Consider the following 20,967-nt stretch of genomic DNA (forward strand, 5'->3'; position numbering starts at 1 on the left):
TGGCTCACTTTGCTTCAGAAAGCTTCACCCGCCGGGTGTTGCACCTCTGACTTGCTATTAAAGACACATGGGTGTGGGCATGTATCTATGTGTGTGAGAAGTTTGGCCAGTTGGCATCCTTAACAGCAAACTGGAAATTGTACCCTTGGGTTGAAAGTTGGGAGAGGAATCGGCCGATTATTAATTTATGTGAACGGCATTTAAACACTGTGATACACAGGCAGCCGAGTGAGTAAGAAAACCTGAAAATAATGGGTGCAAGATTCTCTTTTTGTAGACTGAGAAGCAACGTGTCATATTAACAGGAAAAAGAGAACTTGTTTCTAGACTTGTTATAGCACTTTTCATTTCTGGAAATGCAAGGGGTGCTAAAGAGAAAGAAGAGCGTGAACACAGAGCTTGGAAATAAACCGCATTAGGATGCAGCGTTTGGGTTTCACTCTCTCTCCCTGCGCAAAATTGTTGAGACACAAAAATGGTATTTACATGCCGTTTGGCTTAAGAGGTGGTATGAGAAGCTCTAGTCACTGGAATAGTTTTGACGGGGCTGGGGGAGGAGGAGAGAGGAGGGGGGTGGAAATCACAGCCTCCTACCTTCGAAGAACCCCTCCCAGCAACGAAGCGTTGAGACATTCTGGAGGAGAGAGCCTTCTCTGAACCTCTGCTACTGTCACTTTGTATTTAGACGTCGAGCTGAGAAGAGAAAGCCGCCCAGGAACAGAGCAGAATACTTCGTTGGGGTTGATCACGACGCCAATAAGTCCATCCTTCTGGCAAGGGAGACCTAATGCATTGTTTTTCGTTAATGAAATAGGACCTAGGGGAACCAAGATATACAGGGGGGGAAAGAGGATGGTGTGTGTTTTTTCCCCACTTTTGGGTTTTCCTTTAGGGAAGTCTAAATCACTTAACATTTAATAGATCTATTAGACGTCATAAATCCACTGTATTTTATTAACCCATTAAGATGCATTTCCCAATGGGGTTCTCATGAAGAACAGCTGAAACTTTTAACTGCAAACTATACAGTAAGAAAGTGAAAAATGTAGAAGACTCTCCACATTTGATGCACTCCTACTAATATTATTTAATGATAAAAGAGTAATACATACATATGCATGCTTAACTGCTTTTCCAGTTTGCAGCAATGCAGCCTATTTTTCTCTGGCAGAAATGCTCAGTTTTATTGTTGCTATAAAATGCAAGCTTCATTTAACTAAAGGAAGTCTCCTTTTTCTGAAACCTGAAATGGCATTGGGTGGCTGCAAAGCCCTACTCGACAGGGGGAAATCCTCTGTCTCAACAGCTGTCCCATCTTTAACAACAATGAACAGTAAGGTGGGAGAACATCAACCTTGAATCTGCCCCTCACCTGGATAGCAGACTGAGCAAGCATAAAGGTCACCGTATTTCCCACTATCATGAGATCATTGCATTTATTTAACCTACAATAATTATTTTCCATATCTACATTTGCATATTTCATGCAAATCTATATCCTCTTTTTTAGTTATGCATTCCCTGCTTTTTTGCGTGGGGAGGGGGGATTTGTAAGCAGCCACCATAAATGCACGGTTGCATTGCAGGAATTGTAGTAAAGGAAGCAAGTCAGTATAACTTATCTTACGTGTGCCTGAGAAACAGTCATGTTTTGCCAAATCAAAGGCCAGTGTCCCGTCCCCTTCCCCCCTTTCTCCTCCCCCCATAATATATGGAACAGGAAATGGTTTAACAATCAGGCCCAATACTTTTATTTATCAAAAGAGGAAGATTCTCAAGCGGCATGAAGCTGACAGCAAAAAATAAATTAAAAAATACTTCTGCCGTGAGCTAGTTCTCAGATCGGCACCGTTTACAGCAAAAAAACATTTCTGCTTTTTCTCAGTCACGTTTTTCCTTTCCAAGTCACCCTGTGGTTTTTCAGGAAAAACTCTCCTTTGATTATTATTTTAAAACAAAGTAGAGGGGAGGAAGGGACAGAGAACAAGATTCAAGGAGTTCATCTACCCTGGTATCCCCCACATCAGTCCCCCCCCCAAAAAAAATGCCACCAAAGAAAACTTTTCACTGTGGATAAATCCTAAAGCCCATGCATTTAGAAGCAATAGGGCAGCAAGGTTAACCCATTATTCCCTGCTTAGAAAGCCTGAAGGCAAATTCACTTTTCTCCCTCCATGCCTGCCTGTACCTATCTGTGTATTTGCCTGTATCTTTCAACAGTGATCTCCCCTCCACCCAGGTCATTAATGAAAGTAGTGACAAGCATTCCCTTTCTAATAAGGAAAGGAAAGCAACATGGGCAAACTCCTAGATGCAGGAGAGAATAAAGACCTTTGCTTCAAAACAGTGGCATTCCCTGGTTAATTTGACAACAGGCAAAAGCTCTTAGCCTTTTCTCCAGCCTGTATTGTAATACTTGGGATCCACTTGTAATACTTGGGATCTACTCTTCCCCGGATTAGATCAATAGAACATTTCTTCCCACTACCCAATCAGCTTTTGACAATTCTTCATTAATTCACCTGCCTTGCCAAACACTCCTGCTTCGCTTCCAAAGACCATATGAAAAAGGAATCAAAAATTCAAAAGCATCTGCAATAGCCTTAGATTTTTGCCTTACACGCTCAGGGATAGAAGCTCGTTCATTTCAGAGACTCTTGACATAATCATACTGTAATCTGCACAGTGCAAAACCATAACTTGGTAATAATCTCAAGAGGGGAAGCAATTGCTTTCCCATACAATAGAATGTTGAGACTTAAAAAGCAACAGTTCACCCATGTGAATGTTGCATCAGGATATTCTTTTTCCTGGTATGGCAAGTACAGTTATTTGCTGTTCCTGGGGAAATTACAGCTCAGACTAGTTTTTAAAGTTTCCACAAGAAAATTTAATAACCCATTTTATTAGTCCCAAATTCCACATCCTGGATTTTTTTTTTTAACAGCCTTTAAAAGCATCTGTATGTAAACAAATGCACACTCCAGTCAAACCCACAACCTACTTACTTTGGAGTAAATGGGTTACAGTATATGGAATACAGCCTCCGGCACACATGCTAGCTCATGCAGAGAACTGGAAAGGAGTAGGGGAGCTCTATTTTTCGTTTACAGAAACTCCGTTTTTTAAAAAAGAAAAAAGCCACACGAAAGAAAAATCTTTTTTCCAAAACAATCTACCGCAATGAAACTAGCCTTTATCAGTTAGAAATTCTTATCTTTTTAAAAAGAAGACAAGAGAAAAAACCAACAGGAGAATGCAGATTTACTGACCTTTTCTAATGACTGTCTGGTCATGCATTAATAAATGCTGATCTTCCACATGCTGGAGAGAGAATGTGAAATTTTTAGAACACAATTGTGGAATAAAGAAAACACACCCCACCTTCTCTTCCCCCCCCCCACACGAAATGCACATACACAATGCTATTTTCCTCCAAATGGCTATGAACCTACGGATTAACTTTAAGGCTAAACCCTAAACATATTACCGTAATTGCAAGAAGAGCCTTTTATTCCAATAGGATGCCCACGTAGTGACCAGAGACCAACAATCAGGTATACAGTCTTCTCTTAAGAATGCATACAGAAGCGCCAGCCCTACTGAAATCAGTGGCGCTTTATTTTCATGCAAGTTGGTGTGTGCAGCCCATTTCTGATGCTAACTCAGAATTCAGTCCCATTAAGTTATCTTATTTCTCAGAGGGTATCTGTGCACATTTAGGACTGTTGCTCCATGCACTTAACTGCACACCGATTTCACCAGGACTTCAGCACGACTAGTAAGAGATAAATCCCACCCAAGGCTTTTAAGGATTGCAGTGTGCACAAGAAATGAAACTGCAGTTCTGCTGCCCTAATTTGGCTTCCGAAATGGGGACAATTATAAAGTTTTGTGGACCGATTACCTTCTCTTCAGTCCAGAGGAAAAAGATGTTGGACAAAGAGGAGAGCCACGCCATACCGTTAAATTATTAAAGGACACCTGACATACATTTAAAACACATGACTTCCCCCAAAGAATCTTGAGAAGTGTAGTTTGCCCCTCACACCGCTACACATTCCTAGCACCCTCAACAAACCACAGCTCCCAGGACTCTTCAGGGGAAGACATGGGCTTAAAATGTGCATTGAATGTCCTTTAAATGCATGGAGTGGATCTGTTTAGGGTTTATTCTACAAATCAGTAAACGGGTCTAGCTTCTTGCTGAGCAAAATGGTGGGCTCCAGTCTACAGTGCCCCCCCCCCCCGCAAAGAGCCTGTTCTGTATGGTCTATTCATAGTGGTGATATTCTGCAGATTTTGGAACACAGTGCAAGTAATGGAACTTTTAAGTGACTGGTTTTAATCTGTAAGACACTGCAGTGACCTCTCTCTGAGCTTTAGGAACACCTGGTCAATAATGCAGAAGTGGGTTCCCTTGCAACGGTTTTGTATAACGACCAAGGATGCAATCCTGTGTGTGCTTAGCTGGGAGGAAGTCCCATTGAACCCAATGGATCTTACTTCCTAGCAGGCAGGCATAGGGCTGCTCTGTAAGAGAATGAAGGAGGGACTCTCCAAATCTCTCCTCACAGTGAACTCACTAAGCCAGCCACTCCTCAGCAATGCAGAGATAATTCTGACCTAACTCAAAAGGCAAATTATTGAAATAGATGTGAAGTGCTTTGAACTAGGGTCAGGAGTGGCTGGTCCTCTAGATGCTGTTGGACTACAACTCCCATCAACCCTGACCACAGGCCATATTGGCAGGGGCTGGTGGGAGTTCGAGTCAATGAACAAGTTCTCAATTCCTCAATTAGGGGACTAAAACTAAAACCAACAAGTACATCCTCATCACTGAAGCACTCTATGTATGCCGACCATTTATGGAACAAGAGACAGGGCACATGATTCTCCTCCATGGCTCTTCCATGCAAGACTCCCATTTGCCTCATTGTAGTGTGGTGACCCTCCAGAGATGACTAGACTCCAGCCAGCATGGTCAATGGTCAGGAAAGTTAGGAGCTCAGCAAAATCTGGAGGGCCACAGGTTCCCCCAACCCTGACCTGGAAAGGTTCAGATCCCTGTTCAGCTACAATTCTCATGGAATGATGTTGGGCCAGTCACTAACCTACCCCACAGGGTTGTTGTGAGGACAAACTGAGGGAGGGGCATGTATGCTGCCTTGAGCTCTTTCAAGGAAAGTCAGGTATAAATGAAAACCATAAAGAAGGATCAGCCCTTAAGTTTGCCACATTTGACTGATGCTCACATTCCAAGTGTTTGCTTTTCTGTTGGGCATCATGGAACTTAGGAAGCTGCCTCAACAAAGTCAGGACATTGGTCTATCTAGCTCAGTATATTGTCTACAATGATGGGTAGCAACTCTCTGGGGTTTCTGACAATATTTTCTCCCAACCCTAATTTGGTGGTCCTGGGGACTGAACCTGTGGGTGCTCGACCACTCAGCTACAGTCCCTCCCTTTAAAGAAGACTCCCTTTGGTGAGGCAACCAAAGCTTTTCTTCTAGTCTACAGGGCATCCAGAACTGCAGGGACACCATTTATCACTTTTGCCAATCTTTACCTGCACCTCTTCCATCTGGTGGGCCATTTCATGCAGTCCTAGGTTCTCTGCCAAGCTGGAAGCATCGAGGCCGTGGCCATGAGGCAGGAGCAGCTCAGATCGCCTGTAGGTTTCCCTTCTCACCCCAGCAGAGCCGCTTTCCAGAGCCGGGAGATGGGGCACCAAACCAGACCGAGCGTGGTGGGACAAACTGGAGTGGTCTTGGCTGGTCTGGCGGCTGGGCCAACTGGTTTGCTGCTGGCTGGGGGGAGGCGGCGGCGGTTGGTGGAGCGGGTTGATGGAGAAAGGATCGCCCAGGTGAGAGTAAGGATCACTGGACTGGGAGTAAGGCAGAGGCTGGTACGGGGGTGGGAAGTAAGGGGGCTGGAAATCGGAGGCCCCCGAGTGGGAAAGGGGGGGTGCCGGGCTGTACAAGTGCTGGCTGACGGCCGAGAGGTGGGGCAGTCTGGGGTTCCCATTGCTGCTGCTGTCGTGACGGTCCTGTAGAAAGAAAGATGATGTGTCAGTCCAAGGCATCATAGGGTCTGGACTGGGTGGGGGAGCAAAGAGGAGGAAGTTGATTTCTATAAAAAAGGTACCAGCCTGAAAGGAGGATATTTGGAGAGGGAGAGGTCACTGGTAGCCCCACTCAAGGAGCCAACAGCACATTCAGGAAGCAAGGTCCACTGTAAATCGACAAGTCTTAGTGTTACATTCTGTCTTTCACAGCAAGGTAGCATTGCAAGTTAGGCTGCAATGTTACACTTACCTGGCATCAATGGATCTTACTCCTGAGTAGACATGCATAGGGTTGTGCTTCAGAAGCCTTGCAGGCTTCAATTTATTATTATTTACTTGGCACACAAAGATTTTTAGTCATAGTCCTCCAAATGACCCATTTGAAGTAACAAAGTTACAATAAAACTCTCTAGATGAGTCTAAAATATCCTCTCTGCAGCCTAACCCTGAATGAGGTGGGGGGGGGGGGAATATATACTAGCACCTGATGGACCAAATTAAATTTTATCTGAGGACTGCAGCCTCACTCACCCACTGAAAGTTCAAATGATCTTATTTTCAGCAAATGCGTTTGGGACCAGTTTGGTTTTTAGGAATCTCCTGCCTCATTCATAAATACAAATACTTTTTAAGTCAACACACTAATTTAATTTAAGTTCAGTTTCAAATCAATGGAGAGATAGGGGAAAGAAGGGGAGGTTGACGAGTAAAGTCAAGTCACCCTGAAATCCTTGACGTACGTTCCAACTTGTTTACTCAGAAGTAAGTGCCACAGAGCACATGGACTCCCAAAGTGTACATAGGACTGCACTTTGGGCTTCCTGCCACAGAGCTGGGAGGCTTTTTGCATATACTTAGATCAAAGTGCATGTCCTTGAACGAAAAACCCATTTATGTCAATGGATCTTACTTCCAGAGAAAATTTGTTTAGTACTGTAAATTTTGAGTTTGCTTTTTATTTAATTTGCTTAGATTGGGTGGGTGGGGGTAATCATTTTGTTCAATACTGTGGAAAGAAGGAAATTTCCCCCATTTGTTATAAAGAAAGATGTACTCTCCTTACTACCTAAAAAGCCCAGAATTGAAATTTGGTGATTTACAAGTTTTATGTTGACTGTATTAGTGTTCCCCTCCTTAAAAATAAACAAATGCTTGCCTTCACGTTGTCTTAAAGTACAAATCCACCGTCTTGGGAAATGTCTTACAACACTCCTATGCCCATCACAGAGTTAATTTAAAAAATACCCCCCTCCCGTGGCCATTGAAAAGTTAATATAACTCACTGCCCAGGGCGCCTGTTAAGGAGGGAGAGAGCAGAGTATTAAAATCTGCCGAAAACAAAACAGCTACCTTTCCAGTACTGATTTCTTTAAAAAGCAAACATGTAATCTTGAAACCCCTGAATCATTTAGCAAAAAAAAAAAAATTCTCGACCTCAACGCAGCATTAATCAATAAATGAATGAAATTAAAACTTTTCGACAAAAACACCAAGCAATTTAAAGCATGTCTAAACCACACTGATAAGCTTGGGGTTTTTAAAAGCCGCTTCTCCCTCCACGCTCGTTAAACTAACAGGGGCGGGTTAATCAGAAGAGAATGGAGATCCCGACCGGGACCCTGCGGGAAGGGAAGCGGGGGCGGCAGCGGCTTCTGGAAGGAGCCAGAGACGCTGCGGTGTGACCAATGGACCAGAGGAAGGAGGGAGACGCTGCCACCTTCAAAGGCATCAGAAATAGAATGACTGGGGGGGGGGGAGGAGAGATTGAAGGATAACCTGACGGTGCCATCGTTTATTTTATATTTGTTTTGTTTTTATTATTTTCGCGTCCCTATGCACATTTCTCTGGGCGTTCAACAAAACCTGATCCCAGGGAAATGAATAGGTCAGACTGTCGAGAAATAATCTGTACCCGCTCAGAGTTATCTTTGCTTTTTCCTCTCTCACCTATCGCAGGCACCCATAACAGACGCGAAAAGCAACGTTTGGCAAGGACTTGCTATCTAGAACGCGCGCTCAGGATTTCATAGATATTGTTAAGCCAAAGCGCACTTGGGATGACTTTTAGATGCTGGATTTCACCGAAGCCTTCAGGAAGGAAGCGAAAGCGGACCTCATTTGAAGAGGAAGAGAAAGTTGCACACCTCATCTTCCAGATATCTATCCAGGCGACCCTGCCATTTTCTTATACTGTACCAATAGTAGGGCAAATCCTGGCCATGTCCACTCAGAAGTCAGTCCCGCTTAAATCCACGGGACTGAGCCCCAGGTTCAGTGTGTATAGGATTGCAACTCCGGCTGCGCTCCTTTGCACTCTTTACCACTGCACGCAGAGTAGGGCGAGAGGGATTTACTTCCAAGTAAGCATGCCAGAGGCTCGCACTGCCCGTTGTCCCTATCTGGGACTCGCTCCGAAGCGAAAAGTGCATTTTAAAAGAGGCGCAGCTCCACGGGGAGATCAGGGGACCAGTTCAAATCCCTGGGATCTCCCTCCCGCAACTGTGGAAGCCCACGGGATGATTCTCCGCCTCCCCGAGAAAAGCCCATTTCGGACTGGGATGCGGATTTAGCAGTATCTGGCCTGGGGATAAAAAGTCCTTTAAACTCCCCCAGCTTAATCTCAAAACCGTGGCCTCCTTGGTTCCAAATCCACCCTCCCACTGTGCACCGATGAGCAGGCCTCGCTGCACACGGGACTTACTCCCGAGTAAAGCTGTTTGGGCTCTTGCTGCAAAGGTTCTGTGCACACTTTACTGGGAAAAGCCAAGCAGCCTCGTCGATTGCTGTGGGGCAGACGTTTTCCCAGCAAACGTGTTAAAGAGGAGCAGGCTACTGGGAGTCCCTTAAAACACCGAAACAAATTCCACCTACATGAGCGCCTTGTGGATCGCACTTTTCCCTGTAACCTTCTGCATCATCGCTGGGAGGGAAGGCCTGAATTCCCAGTGCAATACAGTTCGCGCTCCGATCCTAAATGGGTTTACACGAAATGTCTACATGAAAAGCGGGTGGGGGAAGGAGACTAGTCTCTCCTAATCTATCGCAGCCCTACGTGGAAAGTAAGAGGGGACAATCCCGAAAGGGCTTTTTAAAAAAGAAAAAGCGCTCTCCTTATTCTGGATTAATTAATCCGGATTAACTGCAACCCGAGCTCCTCACAAGGTTTTGAGGAGATCAGAACACACCAGTTTCCAGCCATAGAGTTGCAGAGTTGGAAGGACCCGCAAGGGTCATCTAGTCCAACCCCCTTACGCATCCCCCTTGCAATTGGGACAAGGCCCTTGGCTAGAAAGTGGGGCGGAGTAATTAAACCACGCGAAAAGTGACTTTAGGCACCAGCCCGTTGTCCTCCCCCCTTAACATTTTTTAGGGTTCTTTTTGCAGGGTGGATAAGCGCAATCTGCAAAGCTTCTCCGGTTGAACTTCTGCCCGCCGCGCACAGATTTAAAAGGGAAGGAGCCCTGCCAGAGTTCCCACCAAACCCTCCGGGCAGCCGTCCTCGAAGTATAACTCGGCTGCGTGGGCATCCATCTCTTTCTCTCTCTCTCTGCGCCGCCCCCGGAGGAAAAGGAACCGGGCCAAGCAGCCTTCCCAGAGGGCACGGGCGCCACTTCGATGCCAAGACCGCCGACTTCCTGCCATCCCCTCCCGGGGCCTCTGTCTCTCTCCTCCTGCCTACCTCGCTGCCTCCCCGCATGGCAAAAGAAGGAGCGAGCGGCCTCCCTTCCGCGCTGGGCAGAACCCGTCCGACAGGCTGGAGCGCTTGCCTCGCCGAGGGAAGATCTCCGGCGCTCGCTCGCTCTTCCCTCCTTCAGCCCCCCTCCCCCGGCCGTGGGCGGACTTCCGACGGGGCGCGCACGCACGCACCTCGGCCGAAAAAGCGTGCGGAAGTTTGCACTGATTTTCACCTCGGGGAGGAAAAAAAAACGGCGAGCAGAATCAGCTCGGAGGGGATTAAGCGTTTCCGCTCCTTCCTGAACGCCGCGCCGTCGGAGCACAAAAGGGGGAAATCACTGCTCAGTGTTTTCTGGGAGGGCAGATCTACCCTGTCCTGAAGTTTTGGGGAGACCAGGGACTTCTTTCTGCTCAAACAGGGGTACACGCAGAGGTGTCTACTCAGAAGAAAGCCCCACGACTTCCAGGGGACTCACTTCCAGGATAGGACCACTACCGTCGGAAAATGAAGGTTTTGGAAGGGGGGGGGTCGCCCACCACTCAGTTTTAGAATTATTTAAAATGCCATTTCAGCCTGAGCGCAGCGCGACTGCCAGGCTTTAAGGGCGCACCGAACCGCAGCCGCTTAGGATACTGTCTCCACTTTCCGCGCTCTTGGAACGAATTCCAGACGCTGCGCAAACGCGGCTTTCCACGCTCTGGACCTCGACCATGCTGTGCGTTTTTATTACTGGGGGTGCAACGCACAAGAAAAATGTCCCTCAGGGACTCATTTGAGTTCTAAAACTACTGTATACTTGAAGGAACCGTTTCTCTCGGGGGAAATCCCGCTAGCTTCAGTAGGACTACTCTAGAGTAAGCGGGAATTGGGGGTTTTAAAAAACACACACAAACGAAAAAATATTGGGTGATTTTTAGGAAGATCCTAGGCATAATCCTACTGAATTCAGTGGTGCTGCTTAGGTACTACCGAGAAAGTCTACGACTAGGACAGTAGCCACATCCTCCAAAGCGGAGAGGGGAGGTGCCAATCACGTCCCCCCCCCAGGCATCTTCTACGCTCTTCGCCAGCTTTGATGACCTTGGCTGCAACATCTTTTTTATTATATGCATATACAAAAGAGAGAAAGAGGATTGTTCGGAGGTTCTTGCTATTTTAACACACAATTCAAGGTCCGGGACCATTACGTTGCGAGTTCGGAACGGTCCAGAGAGCAGAAAGCAGCCAAACACTGCCATCCTATTGCGCAAATTCCACGTAAAAATGCTTGGGGTTCATTATCTCATTAGGGGACAAACACCTTAGTCGGCTCCCGCAGCAAATCTGACTCACTCCATGCAAACTTGCATCTCATCTTAACTTGATCCAAGCACTTAATTTTAAGATTTAGAGCGCCCCATTCTATAATGTCTTGTTGCACCCCCTGCCCCACACAAGAGGGTTTTCTCTGAATTTAAAGTCAGAATGCAATAAAGGCATCCAAGGCATTAAACTGTAGTTCGATCAATTAATTCTACAACTTATGCCTCAACAGGACTAGCGCCTTATTTTCCTTTATGAGCAAATCAAGCCCCACCGATTTTCAATTATTTGCTGCCTGGCCAGAATGCCTGAGCGGCCTCTTTTTGTTCGAAATAAACTCTCTCTAAATCCCTTGTTTCCATCCTCACATCTTTAACGGCTCCAATCCAAGCACCCCCATTCCACCGGCGGATGCGCCTACCGCCTGCCCCTTTTGTTTCCCGTCCAAGAAAAGAAAGCCCCAGCCAAACCACTGAGGACTAGCCCCGTGCACAGCCCTAAGCTCTCACCTCACAGTCCTCTTCGTACTTGACATTGTCTGCTAGTTTCCACAACATGGCGTCCAGTATCCCCCAAAAATTAAAATATAAACCAGAGAGGGCAAAAAATAAAAATAAAGCAAAAGGGCGTCCCAGCCCAAAAGTCGTTAATCCAGCAACTGCGGGGGGGAAGAGCAGCTCTTCCCCGCCACCTTCAAAGGGCTGTTTTAATGGGCAGGCATACAGGCAGACTAGGGGAGAGAACTTCACTTCCCGGGAAGTAAGTGACTGAGCCTCTTTTCACCGGCTCCCCTTAATGGCAATCTCATTAGCATAGCTCCTCCCCAGGGACGGCCCGGGACGCGGGGGCTTCCCCTGACAGGCGGCGCCAAGCTAGCCAATAGCGAAGGAGCCGCAAGCCGCTTCTCGGCAAGCCGCGCCCCCCTTGCGCTCTCGGCTTTGGAGCGTCTCCAAGGCGCACACACGCGCGCCTGGGAAAGCGCCAGGCTGCCCAAAGGCGCACACGCATGGCTAGCAACGGGGCGGGGAAAGGGCCAAATGTCTACTCAGGGCGCGCGCGCGCGCGCACGCAAACGACGAATAGCGCTGCAAGCTGCCATGCACGTTTGGAGCTGGAGCCGAGACGCGGAAGGGTCTCCAAAATATTGTTTTATTTAAAAAAATAAAAAGGCCAAGAAAAAAAGTTAACCCTTCGTTGGCCAGAAGAGGATGCTGGCAGCACAGCAAGCCAACCACCGGATGGAAAGAGTTGGAAACTGGGAAGCATTAAAAGGAGAGAGAGAGCAAGCAAGCAGAGAACAAGAAAACCGAGCCAGCAATAGCCCCCGGCTGCCTGCCTACCTCCCCCCCCCCAAAAGGGAGAAGGGGGAGTTTGCTCTGGGTCACAGAAGAGAAGCTAACATAGGTGTTAATAGTTCCCAGAATACACGGCTAGATGAGAAACCACAAAAGGAATTGATCTGGGTCGTTCGGCTGCTCCTGCGAAGCCATGCGCTCCTTTTTTTTAAAGGCCTTGCGCACAGCGCGCTACTTTTAAGTCTAGTTTTGATGTGCGTCGTGTTTTAATCTCGAAACCTATAAACTAGGGCAATACCCTTCCACCAGGCCAGCTTCTCACCACAATTTAGCTGCCGGTGTTTTGCTCAAGAACATCTTACGTCTGATAAGCTGTCCCTGGGGAACCAGGAAAGCTTGGATCGCCACTTGACGATATTTTGGTTGGTCTGATTAAAGGCATTACCCCCTTTTGAATTTCAACCACCACCGCCACCCAGAGACGGCTGCCTTTACTTTTTATAGTTTGCGAGTGGCTCACATTTTACCGCCGAAATTAAGAGCCGTATTGCAGCCTGATCCTATGCAAAGCTAGGTCGCCGTAACCAATTTTGCTGGGCCCCTAGGATCGGGCGCGCTTGTTACAATATAATCCCATGAGTGCCTACTCGGAAGTAAGTGACACTCTGTTCAACGGGGCTCGCGCCTAGATAAATACTCAAAGGCTTGCAGCCTTAGGCTGTTGCCACAAACACAACAAGGGATTTTTGCGGTACGTTAAAGACAGATTTATTATGACATGAGATTTTTTTTTCCCTCCCTGGGCAAGAAACGACTATCATTATTTGGGACCTGGCCCAATTGAGACAGGAGCAACTGTTCACGATTCCTGGGTCTTTCTTACATATATGCCCACGGTCTGGATTATCAGCCCGCGGACATCAAACGGGACTATTGCCTTGATCCTAAACTCATTGACTAGGAAAGAAAAGGGCAGCGTTTCTGGCTCAGAAGACTGCAAATATTATGCACGTTTACATAAGAGTAAGGCGCACAAAATCCCGGGGAAGGCCTTTGTTTGTAAAGAAATAGACTCCTAGCAATAGTGGTAAACCGGTTTGCAAAAATTCTATTTGGCAGCCCTGTTGTAGCAAACGTAGAACAGTACCTTGTGGCGCACCGCGCACTCTTCCTCTAGCTAGAGCCCACTTCCACAACAGATCTGCTAGTCCATCAAGGTGCCACCACACTCCCTTTTGTTTTTCGTTGACTCGAAGAGCGGGGTTTTCTTCCCCCAACTGATTTTTGTGCAAGCCTGGGCGGATGCTGAAAGCTCGCCCTACGGTAGAACTAATCTCCGGCAAGTGGCCTTAACGGCAGCCTCCTGTGTTTGCAGCGTGGGTTGATTAGATGGAGAAACCTCGACTTAGCATAATAATAAATATTAACAATTTAAGCTTACGAACGAACAAAAGCATCCTTTGTGCTTAACGCCCTTCCCCTAACGCACCGCGGAATTCCTGAGATGGGGACAGTTACAAAAAGGAAAAGATACTGACAAGATTAACAGTTTTTTAAAACAAAAAATTGCATAAATGGCTCACAGTAACTTCCGATAATGCCATACTCACCATTGTGCCTACAATCTGCGCAGATAAAATCCAATCACACTCTTAAGAGCAATGACAGGAATGGAATAGACTCCCTAAGTAGAACTTTGAAAGTTACTTGCGATCTCTGCAGTACTGTAGAGTATAAAAACAGGATCCTGTGGCATCTATATCCGAACACATTTATTATGGCTGAGTATACAATCCTCTTGGATCTTAGCCTTCCTTAACAAACCCTAAAACACCTCTCTCGTTCTGCATGCACATCTATCTTTCTTTTTAAGGGATTTGCTAAAGCAAAAGGGTTGAGCGCGCCTTTAGAGACAAATAGCTTTCCATCAAAGGTGTTATTTATTGTCCTGAATTTGTATTCCTCACTAGAGTCTGGAAGCGCGCGGGTCTGCAGCGCAGTCCTAGCCATGTCTGCTCAGGTGTAAATGGGGATTTCTCTCAGGCAAACGGAGTTAGGATGGCAGCCGAACGATACAGCGAAAGGCAAACTACACTGCAAAGATACTGGAAACACAAATCTAAATCCACGAAAGCTTATACCACAATACGTATGCAACTTTTTAAAGGCGCCACTAGACGGCTGTTTTTAACTGCTTCGTTACTTTTAAAACTACAAATAAAATCGTACGCCACCTTTTCTGCACTGACTGACGTTCCCGGTGTTTTACAGAATATGAAGTTAATATTCATAGGCTTTCTCTCAAATAATAGGCTGATCCCAGTCTCCATTGCGCTGAAGGAAAACCTCCTTTATCTCAATGGAGGTTTCTATAAAATGTGTTCAGGGGGCACGTGTTAGCTTCCTTTCTCCATTCGTCCACTTTTGTTCCAAGCAAGGTAGGAACAGGTTGTCAGCTGGACAGGACTGTGCCCCACATGCAATTCTAACCATAACGTGCTTCCTTGGAAGTCAAATGCCACAGAAATAAGGGAACTCACTTAGGTACCAGCTAAAATAGCTACGATCCAGCTACATTTACACTTAACTCCATTTCAATCAAGTTCCATACACCGGAAACTCAAGCATTGACCTCCGATTTGGATTTCCCTCTCCGGGATTTTATAAGCTTTTTATGGCGTGGTCCACGAAGTTAATGGGGCATCTAAGCGATTTACAACGCATGTTTGCTCAGAAATGGGCCTCACTTTAGTCCAACGGGGCTTGCTCACAAGGAAGTGTGCATAACGATCGCACATCCTTTCGGAATATTTTTTTTTTTTGTAAAAAAAAGGTTTTTAAAGTGTTTAACTTGACGTCTGGAGGATGAAACACACTTTTTTAAAACAAGGGATGGTGGTGTTTTAAAAAGGCGATCAGTTTTCTCCTCTGTTCAGTCGCACTCCTGTTTCTACAACTCAGCCTTATTGACTGGGAGGCGGGTAACCCACTCGCCCCCGTTACCTGCGGATAAGGCGACTGAATTCAGTAAGATTTAATTCTGAGCAGACCTGGCAGACATGCATAGGATTGCAGCATTCTGACCTAAGCAGTTATCCTCATTCATTCCACACACACACTCCTTCAGCTTTGTGGACTTAGCGTGGAGAGGGGGAATTTAAAAAGCTCTTTCCAAGTATTTAAGAGCCATGTACTGGAATCGTCCTGGATTTCTCTGACGGGGGGAAGTGCTTAAGGTGCCACACTAAATAACACTCCTTGGACCTTTTATTGAAAACTTCCCCTTTAGAATAAAACTGATCGATTTATATTGTTCAGCTGTGCCTTATTCTTCTCCCACCCTCTTGGGAATCCCTCAAACTGTACGCGGAAGTGGTCCAGTCGAAAGGCACGCTGTTCAAGTGAGCCTGCGATCTGGCTCATAGCTCCCCCTGCCCTTCCAGCTTTGAAACTGACCAGGTGAAGATTCCCAGAGCGATGTCCCTGACCAGGTAAGGAAAAGGAGGTCGGGGTGGAGGGGGGAGAGGCGGAGAGAAGAGCTAATCACAGCATGATTCTCCCCAGCCCTGTTATCTGTCAATCTGGCACGCAGGTGCTGAATCCTAGCAGTGACAGGGGCCCAGCAAGGGCAAAATAATCCTCGTTTAACCGTAAAAAGGTGAAGCTCACTCAGCTCCTACGTCTCTCAGGCAGTTGGCGTCATTAAGGCTAGGCATCTCAGCAAGCAAGACACAGGTAGTCTTAAAAACCCCTCAGAAGTGACACGCCATCACCACCACCATCCCCTTAAGATACATTTATGTTGATCTCCTGCAAAATAGCACTCTAAATGTGAGAAGGGGGGACTCCTAAAGGTTGCCATTTAAGTAGAACCAAATTAGGGGTGCCAGTTGGCCCTTCTTTTTAAGGGGTGCTTCAAAGTTCAGAGCACCTTTGATCGAGAGTCAATCCTTGCTGACGTTTCAAAACTGAGCGGGGTTATAGTTCGACCCTATTTTAGAACAAAAACCAGAATTATGTTGCAGCTCCCAAGCACGTTTACTAGGGAGTAAGTCCCAGTGCACAAAGTGGCATTTACTTCAGAGTAAGCATGCGCAGGAGGCATTCTTGCAGTGCTATCCTATGCATGTCTGACCCCACTGAACTCCATGAGGTTTATCCCCAGACTGCAATTGCCAGGTTGCAATCCTAACCCCACTTACCTGCCGGTCAAGTCCCACTGAAGTCAATAGGACTTACTTCTGAATAGTGGTGCTTAGGATTGTGCTGCTGGTTTCCTTTGAAAGGTTGAAGGAGAATTCCTCACCTTTTGAAAACTCCCAACTTGAATTGAGTCCCACTCGTTTCAAATGAAATCGCCAAAGAAGACTGGGAATCTCTGTATGCTTACTAAGCAGTAAGATACCCATTGAAAGTACGTAAATTATATTATGGTGCAAACTTTTGTGAGCTTGCGTGTGAATGAACGGTGACTATTGTCTGTTTTTGCCAGAAGAGACAGGATGCATTTGTAGAAAAGCAAAGATACCATTCAGTAGCTAATTCATTTCAAATTAAAATCAATGGGGCTTGCTTCCTTGTAAATGCAGTTAGGCTCAGAGTCCGATATGCTGTTTTTAAATTGACATAAAGGTGAAGCAGAAATGTGTTAAAACAAATGCCTCTAGATCTACCTGTGAAGTTATAAAGTGGCTTCAGGAAATTCAACTATCATTATTAATTGTAAACCAAATTGTAAATCATCTCAATCCTACATTCAGAAGTAAACTCCACTGTGCCCAATTTCTCCCGAATCAGTGTGCATGTAATTCCATTTTAGGAGTGCAAGCCTACACTTCTCTACTTGGAAGAAAGCCCCATTGAATTCAGTGGGTCTTCTTACCAGGTAAGTAATCTTAGGGCTGCTCTTAAGTACATCCATTCAGAAATAATCCACACTTCTTTCAATAGAACCTTCATATGGGTGTGGTACAGGCAAAAGCAAGTTCATTTTTAAAAATAAATCAAGTAAACTTTTCAAGATGAGAACCTAAGGAAATGGGATCTTTTGGTCAGAATTTAAAACATGTCCCGCAAAACTCAACCACCTGAATTTGCAGACCCTGCCTACACACTGGAGAGGGTGGGGGGAGAGGGAGAGAGACGGAATATCCGCGGAAAAGAATTGAGAACCAGTTTTACGTTTACACAACAACTCCCACTGTTTTTAAAACTTTGGACCACCGGCTGCCTTTTCTATACCTTCTCCGGTAGAGAGATCTCGACCCCACCCAAAGTACCTCTTTCCTTTCACTGCTAGCTTGGCTCTTTTCCAGCACAACCCCACCATCACCCCAAATTAAATTATCCAACTTGTTCTAAATGTATCAGCGACGAGTGATTGAATTAATGCTGGCGTTCTTTCTCCCGTTCATTCCCACATTCAAGAGTTAAACGTTAACGTTTCAGCTCTAAAGAGATGGTAAATACATATAGGAGTTGCCTGAATCAGAGACATCATCTGCTTGCTATGGGACTGGGGCATCCTCAATATATTTATAGCTCAATCGCAGCTAATCCCATTAATTATGATACACAAAGAAATAAAGCACTATGCAAATAATGGGGGGGGGGAGAGAGATTCTTAGTAACAAAGTGGATGTTGGATATTCAGGATAAAGCCTGCAATTTTAAGCACACTGAAGTCCCATGGAACATATTTACACCAGTTAAAAGCCTCTGACAGTGCAAAAATTGTAGCATATTTTAAAAGCATCTGTCACAGTGATTTTTTTTAAAAAATAATGTTGCTGTAATTATGCTGAAGTATAATTAATATGAAGATGTATCTTTTTACACTAAGGGGATTGTGCTTTTGACATGCAAATATAGGCCCATGTGCAATGCATACCTGTATACGTGTCTACTCATAAGTAATCCCTGTTGAGGTCAATGGTTCTGGCTGCAATGTAAGCCTGGGATTGTAGGCTTAATTGCATACAGTTGCACAATGAGTTGGCCAGATAGAGACGCTCCTGGGAATAATTCTCAAGTACAGGGAGGAATGGGTTAATGTTGTCCCCTTTCTAAGTGATATGCTTGGAAATTTTATGCCCGTTGAACTAAAGGATTCAACATGGACGTGTTGATAAATTAGAGGATAATTCTTGGGCGGAAGGAGGACAGGCGCTTTTTGAAAACCCACGATGTATATGAGGGTGAAACCGATATTTTGTGTGTGTGTGTGAATTAATGTCAATAGTAACTGGGAGGTTCCTAATTCAAGGGAGATGCTACTCAGTTGCAACAGGTGACTGACCATGTGCTTAAAAGAGGCGTTCCAAACGCCATTGCTATTTTCCTGCCCTATAGAAAGAAGTGGGGATTCCCAACCAAAAATACTGCGGGCAAAGGAATCTCTTAATGGTTACCTCCCTGACGAAGATATTTGTTTGGTTCAAAAGCTTACCTAGTCTCCTTGCTCCAGTTATCACTAAATGCCCATCTTTGGGGTTTCTGAACGAGCCCGGCTCCTGATGTGCAGAGCTAGTAATACATACAGCCTGCTCGCCCCCGTATTCATTCAGAATTAAGGCTACAACCCTAACCCCCACCTACCTGGGAGTAAGCCCCATTGACGTCAGTGGGCCTTACTTCCGAGTAGGCATGGTTAGACTTGCACTCAAGTTACACCAGAGGAATTGTTCTAGTGCCCAGCATTGCAACAGGAGTCGCTTCTTCCCACCTGCCTCAGGACAAATTTCAGACACTGAAATACGGGGCTTCAGGCTGGCGCGAGAAACGCAGGAGCAGGGCCGAGGGCTGGGGGGGGGGGAGTGGTGCACCCCCCTCCATACTCGCTCCGAATGTTAATTCTCTATCGATTGCAGGAAGCACTGAAATCATTTCGTAGAGCAAGCCTCGAAATAGCTAGACTGAAGGAACGGATTTCCTTCTGGGAAAAGATCGAATGGGTTCAGACACTGGAAATCGAATGCTACATCAAATTCCAGAAAAACCTTCCTAATTCCAGACAAACCTTCCTTTTGCTGTCTCTGCAGAGGCTTTCCGAGGCGCGCATGGTTTTTAACTTCGTTGGTTTCTTATGACTAACTTGCTGTTTTGCAGTAACCGCGGGAGAGCAAGAAATGTCTTGGGGTCACCTTAAGGGCTCGCCACTTTATAGCATAAGCTTTCCTGGACCAGTCAAATGAAGTGGTCTACAAGTCTTTTCAGAAGTTGCGCTTGTCCAAGATAAAGTATGCGTACACGCATTCCTCCCCAACTCTAGCGGGATGGCCCTGTTACAGGGCAATCCTAGCCGTGTCTACTCCGAAGTAAGCCCTATTTAATTCAAGGGGGCTTACTCCCAAGTAACTGAGGTTAGGGCTGCGGCCTTGCAGTTTCTGGCAGCCAAACCAGAAGAAAAAGTCTTGTGGCACCTTTAAAAACTAACAAATGCATTATGGACCAGTAAAGCTTGTGTCACAATCAACGTGTTACTCTTAAAATAGCTCAGCCGCTCCGGCCCATCCACAATTCTCTGGAACCGGAGACTTTTGGCTTCGGGCCGATCTGAGCTGTCATTCTGCAGCGTAGCTGAGCGCGTTGGGGGCACCGCAGAGAACGTGGCGCCCCCTGCCCTCAAAGAAGGGGGCTTGCAGGCAGAAATGCAAAGAGGCTTAAGGCTGCAACCCTGGGCAGGCTTACTTGGGAGTAAGTCCCGATGAACTCAAGCGACGGCTTTTTTATGCGCGTTTATTCCGAGTCAGTTAAAACAACACTCCGAGTCGCGCGCGTACCGGATCGGGCGATGCCCGAGTACCATAGGACTTGCTCCCGGGTAATGGTGTGCAAGGATTGTAGCTTTCCGTGAAAGTTAGTTCTCTCCCTGCTTTTTCTCAATGGGGTGCGATGCTAAGAATATATATGTGGGCGCATTGTTAAACACCAGGCTGTTGGTGAAATGTACCAAACTTTCTCCCACGTGCGCGAGAAGTTCCTCGGAAAGCCACGAGGTTATCCGCCTTGGGAAAGAAATTCCTCAAGCCCCTTTCCCTTCCCCTACACAGCCCGAACTCTTCTGTGGAGCCTCCGAGGAACTTCTAACCTGTGGAAGGCTCAGAGCTCCAGGAGCCAAGCAAGACCCTTGATCATCCCAGACCGACTCCTACATTCTGAGCCACCAGCCAAACCCCGCACCGCCTCCATAACTTGCAAAGATCCTGGGGGGAGGGAAAAAAGCAAAGAAGGCGACTTACTTGCCAGTCGATCCTCCCTAGCAGAGACATGAGCCACCCGGTGGGGCTTTGAGCTGGAACCGACGGCAGGAGGGGGCGGGGGGACTGAAACCCCACGCAGCTGCCTCTTCAACTGGAGTCCCAGCCAAAGCGCTTCACCTGGGCGCACGGCGAGGCTGAACTAGGCGCCTGCGCAGATACCTGCTCGTCTACTCTCTCTCTCTTGCTCTCTCAATCCCTCTCTCGCCCCCCTCCCTTTAAGCAGGAGCATTCCTCGTTTTTCCTGCTAGCTCTGATTCCTTCTGGTTTCAACTCCTGGGTAATCATCTGGCAGCCTGGTGGCGAGCTGATGGATATCTACCTGGGCTGCCCTGTCTCCCCTCTTTGAATTTAAAAACGCAGGTGGGG

At 46.5% G+C, this 20,967-nt stretch overlaps 1 protein-coding gene across 4 annotated transcripts in view; it reads right to left on the bottom strand.

The window, feature by feature from the left end:
• The window catches only part of TFAP2C (transcription factor AP-2 gamma), a 32,900-nt gene extending 12,159 nt beyond the window's left edge, over positions 1 to 20,741 (bottom strand). Inside the window, exons 1-4 of one of the 4 annotated variants that reach the window (XM_081196455.1) lie at positions 20,581 to 20,741; positions 5,570 to 6,049; positions 3,273 to 3,324; positions 595 to 817 (exon numbers count right to left, since the gene is read on the bottom strand). In XM_081196455.1, the coding sequence (XP_081052581.1) occupies positions 595 to 817; positions 3,273 to 3,324; positions 5,570 to 6,049; positions 20,581 to 20,610 (785 nt within the window). In that variant the 5' untranslated portion in view covers positions 20,611 to 20,741. Of the gene's footprint in view, positions 1 to 594; positions 818 to 3,272; positions 3,325 to 5,569; positions 6,050 to 9,746; positions 9,821 to 11,554; positions 11,820 to 20,580 lie in introns of those variants that run through there. The other 3 variants (XM_081196457.1, XM_081196454.1, XM_081196456.1) reach the window with 3 other exon arrangements.
• Between the last annotated feature and the right edge of the window lie 226 nt (positions 20,742 to 20,967).

This window comes from Podarcis bocagei (assembly GCF_964188305.1).
Source record: "Podarcis bocagei genome assembly, chromosome: 5".
NCBI classification, from domain to species: domain Eukaryota; kingdom Metazoa; phylum Chordata; class Lepidosauria; order Squamata; family Lacertidae; genus Podarcis; species Podarcis bocagei.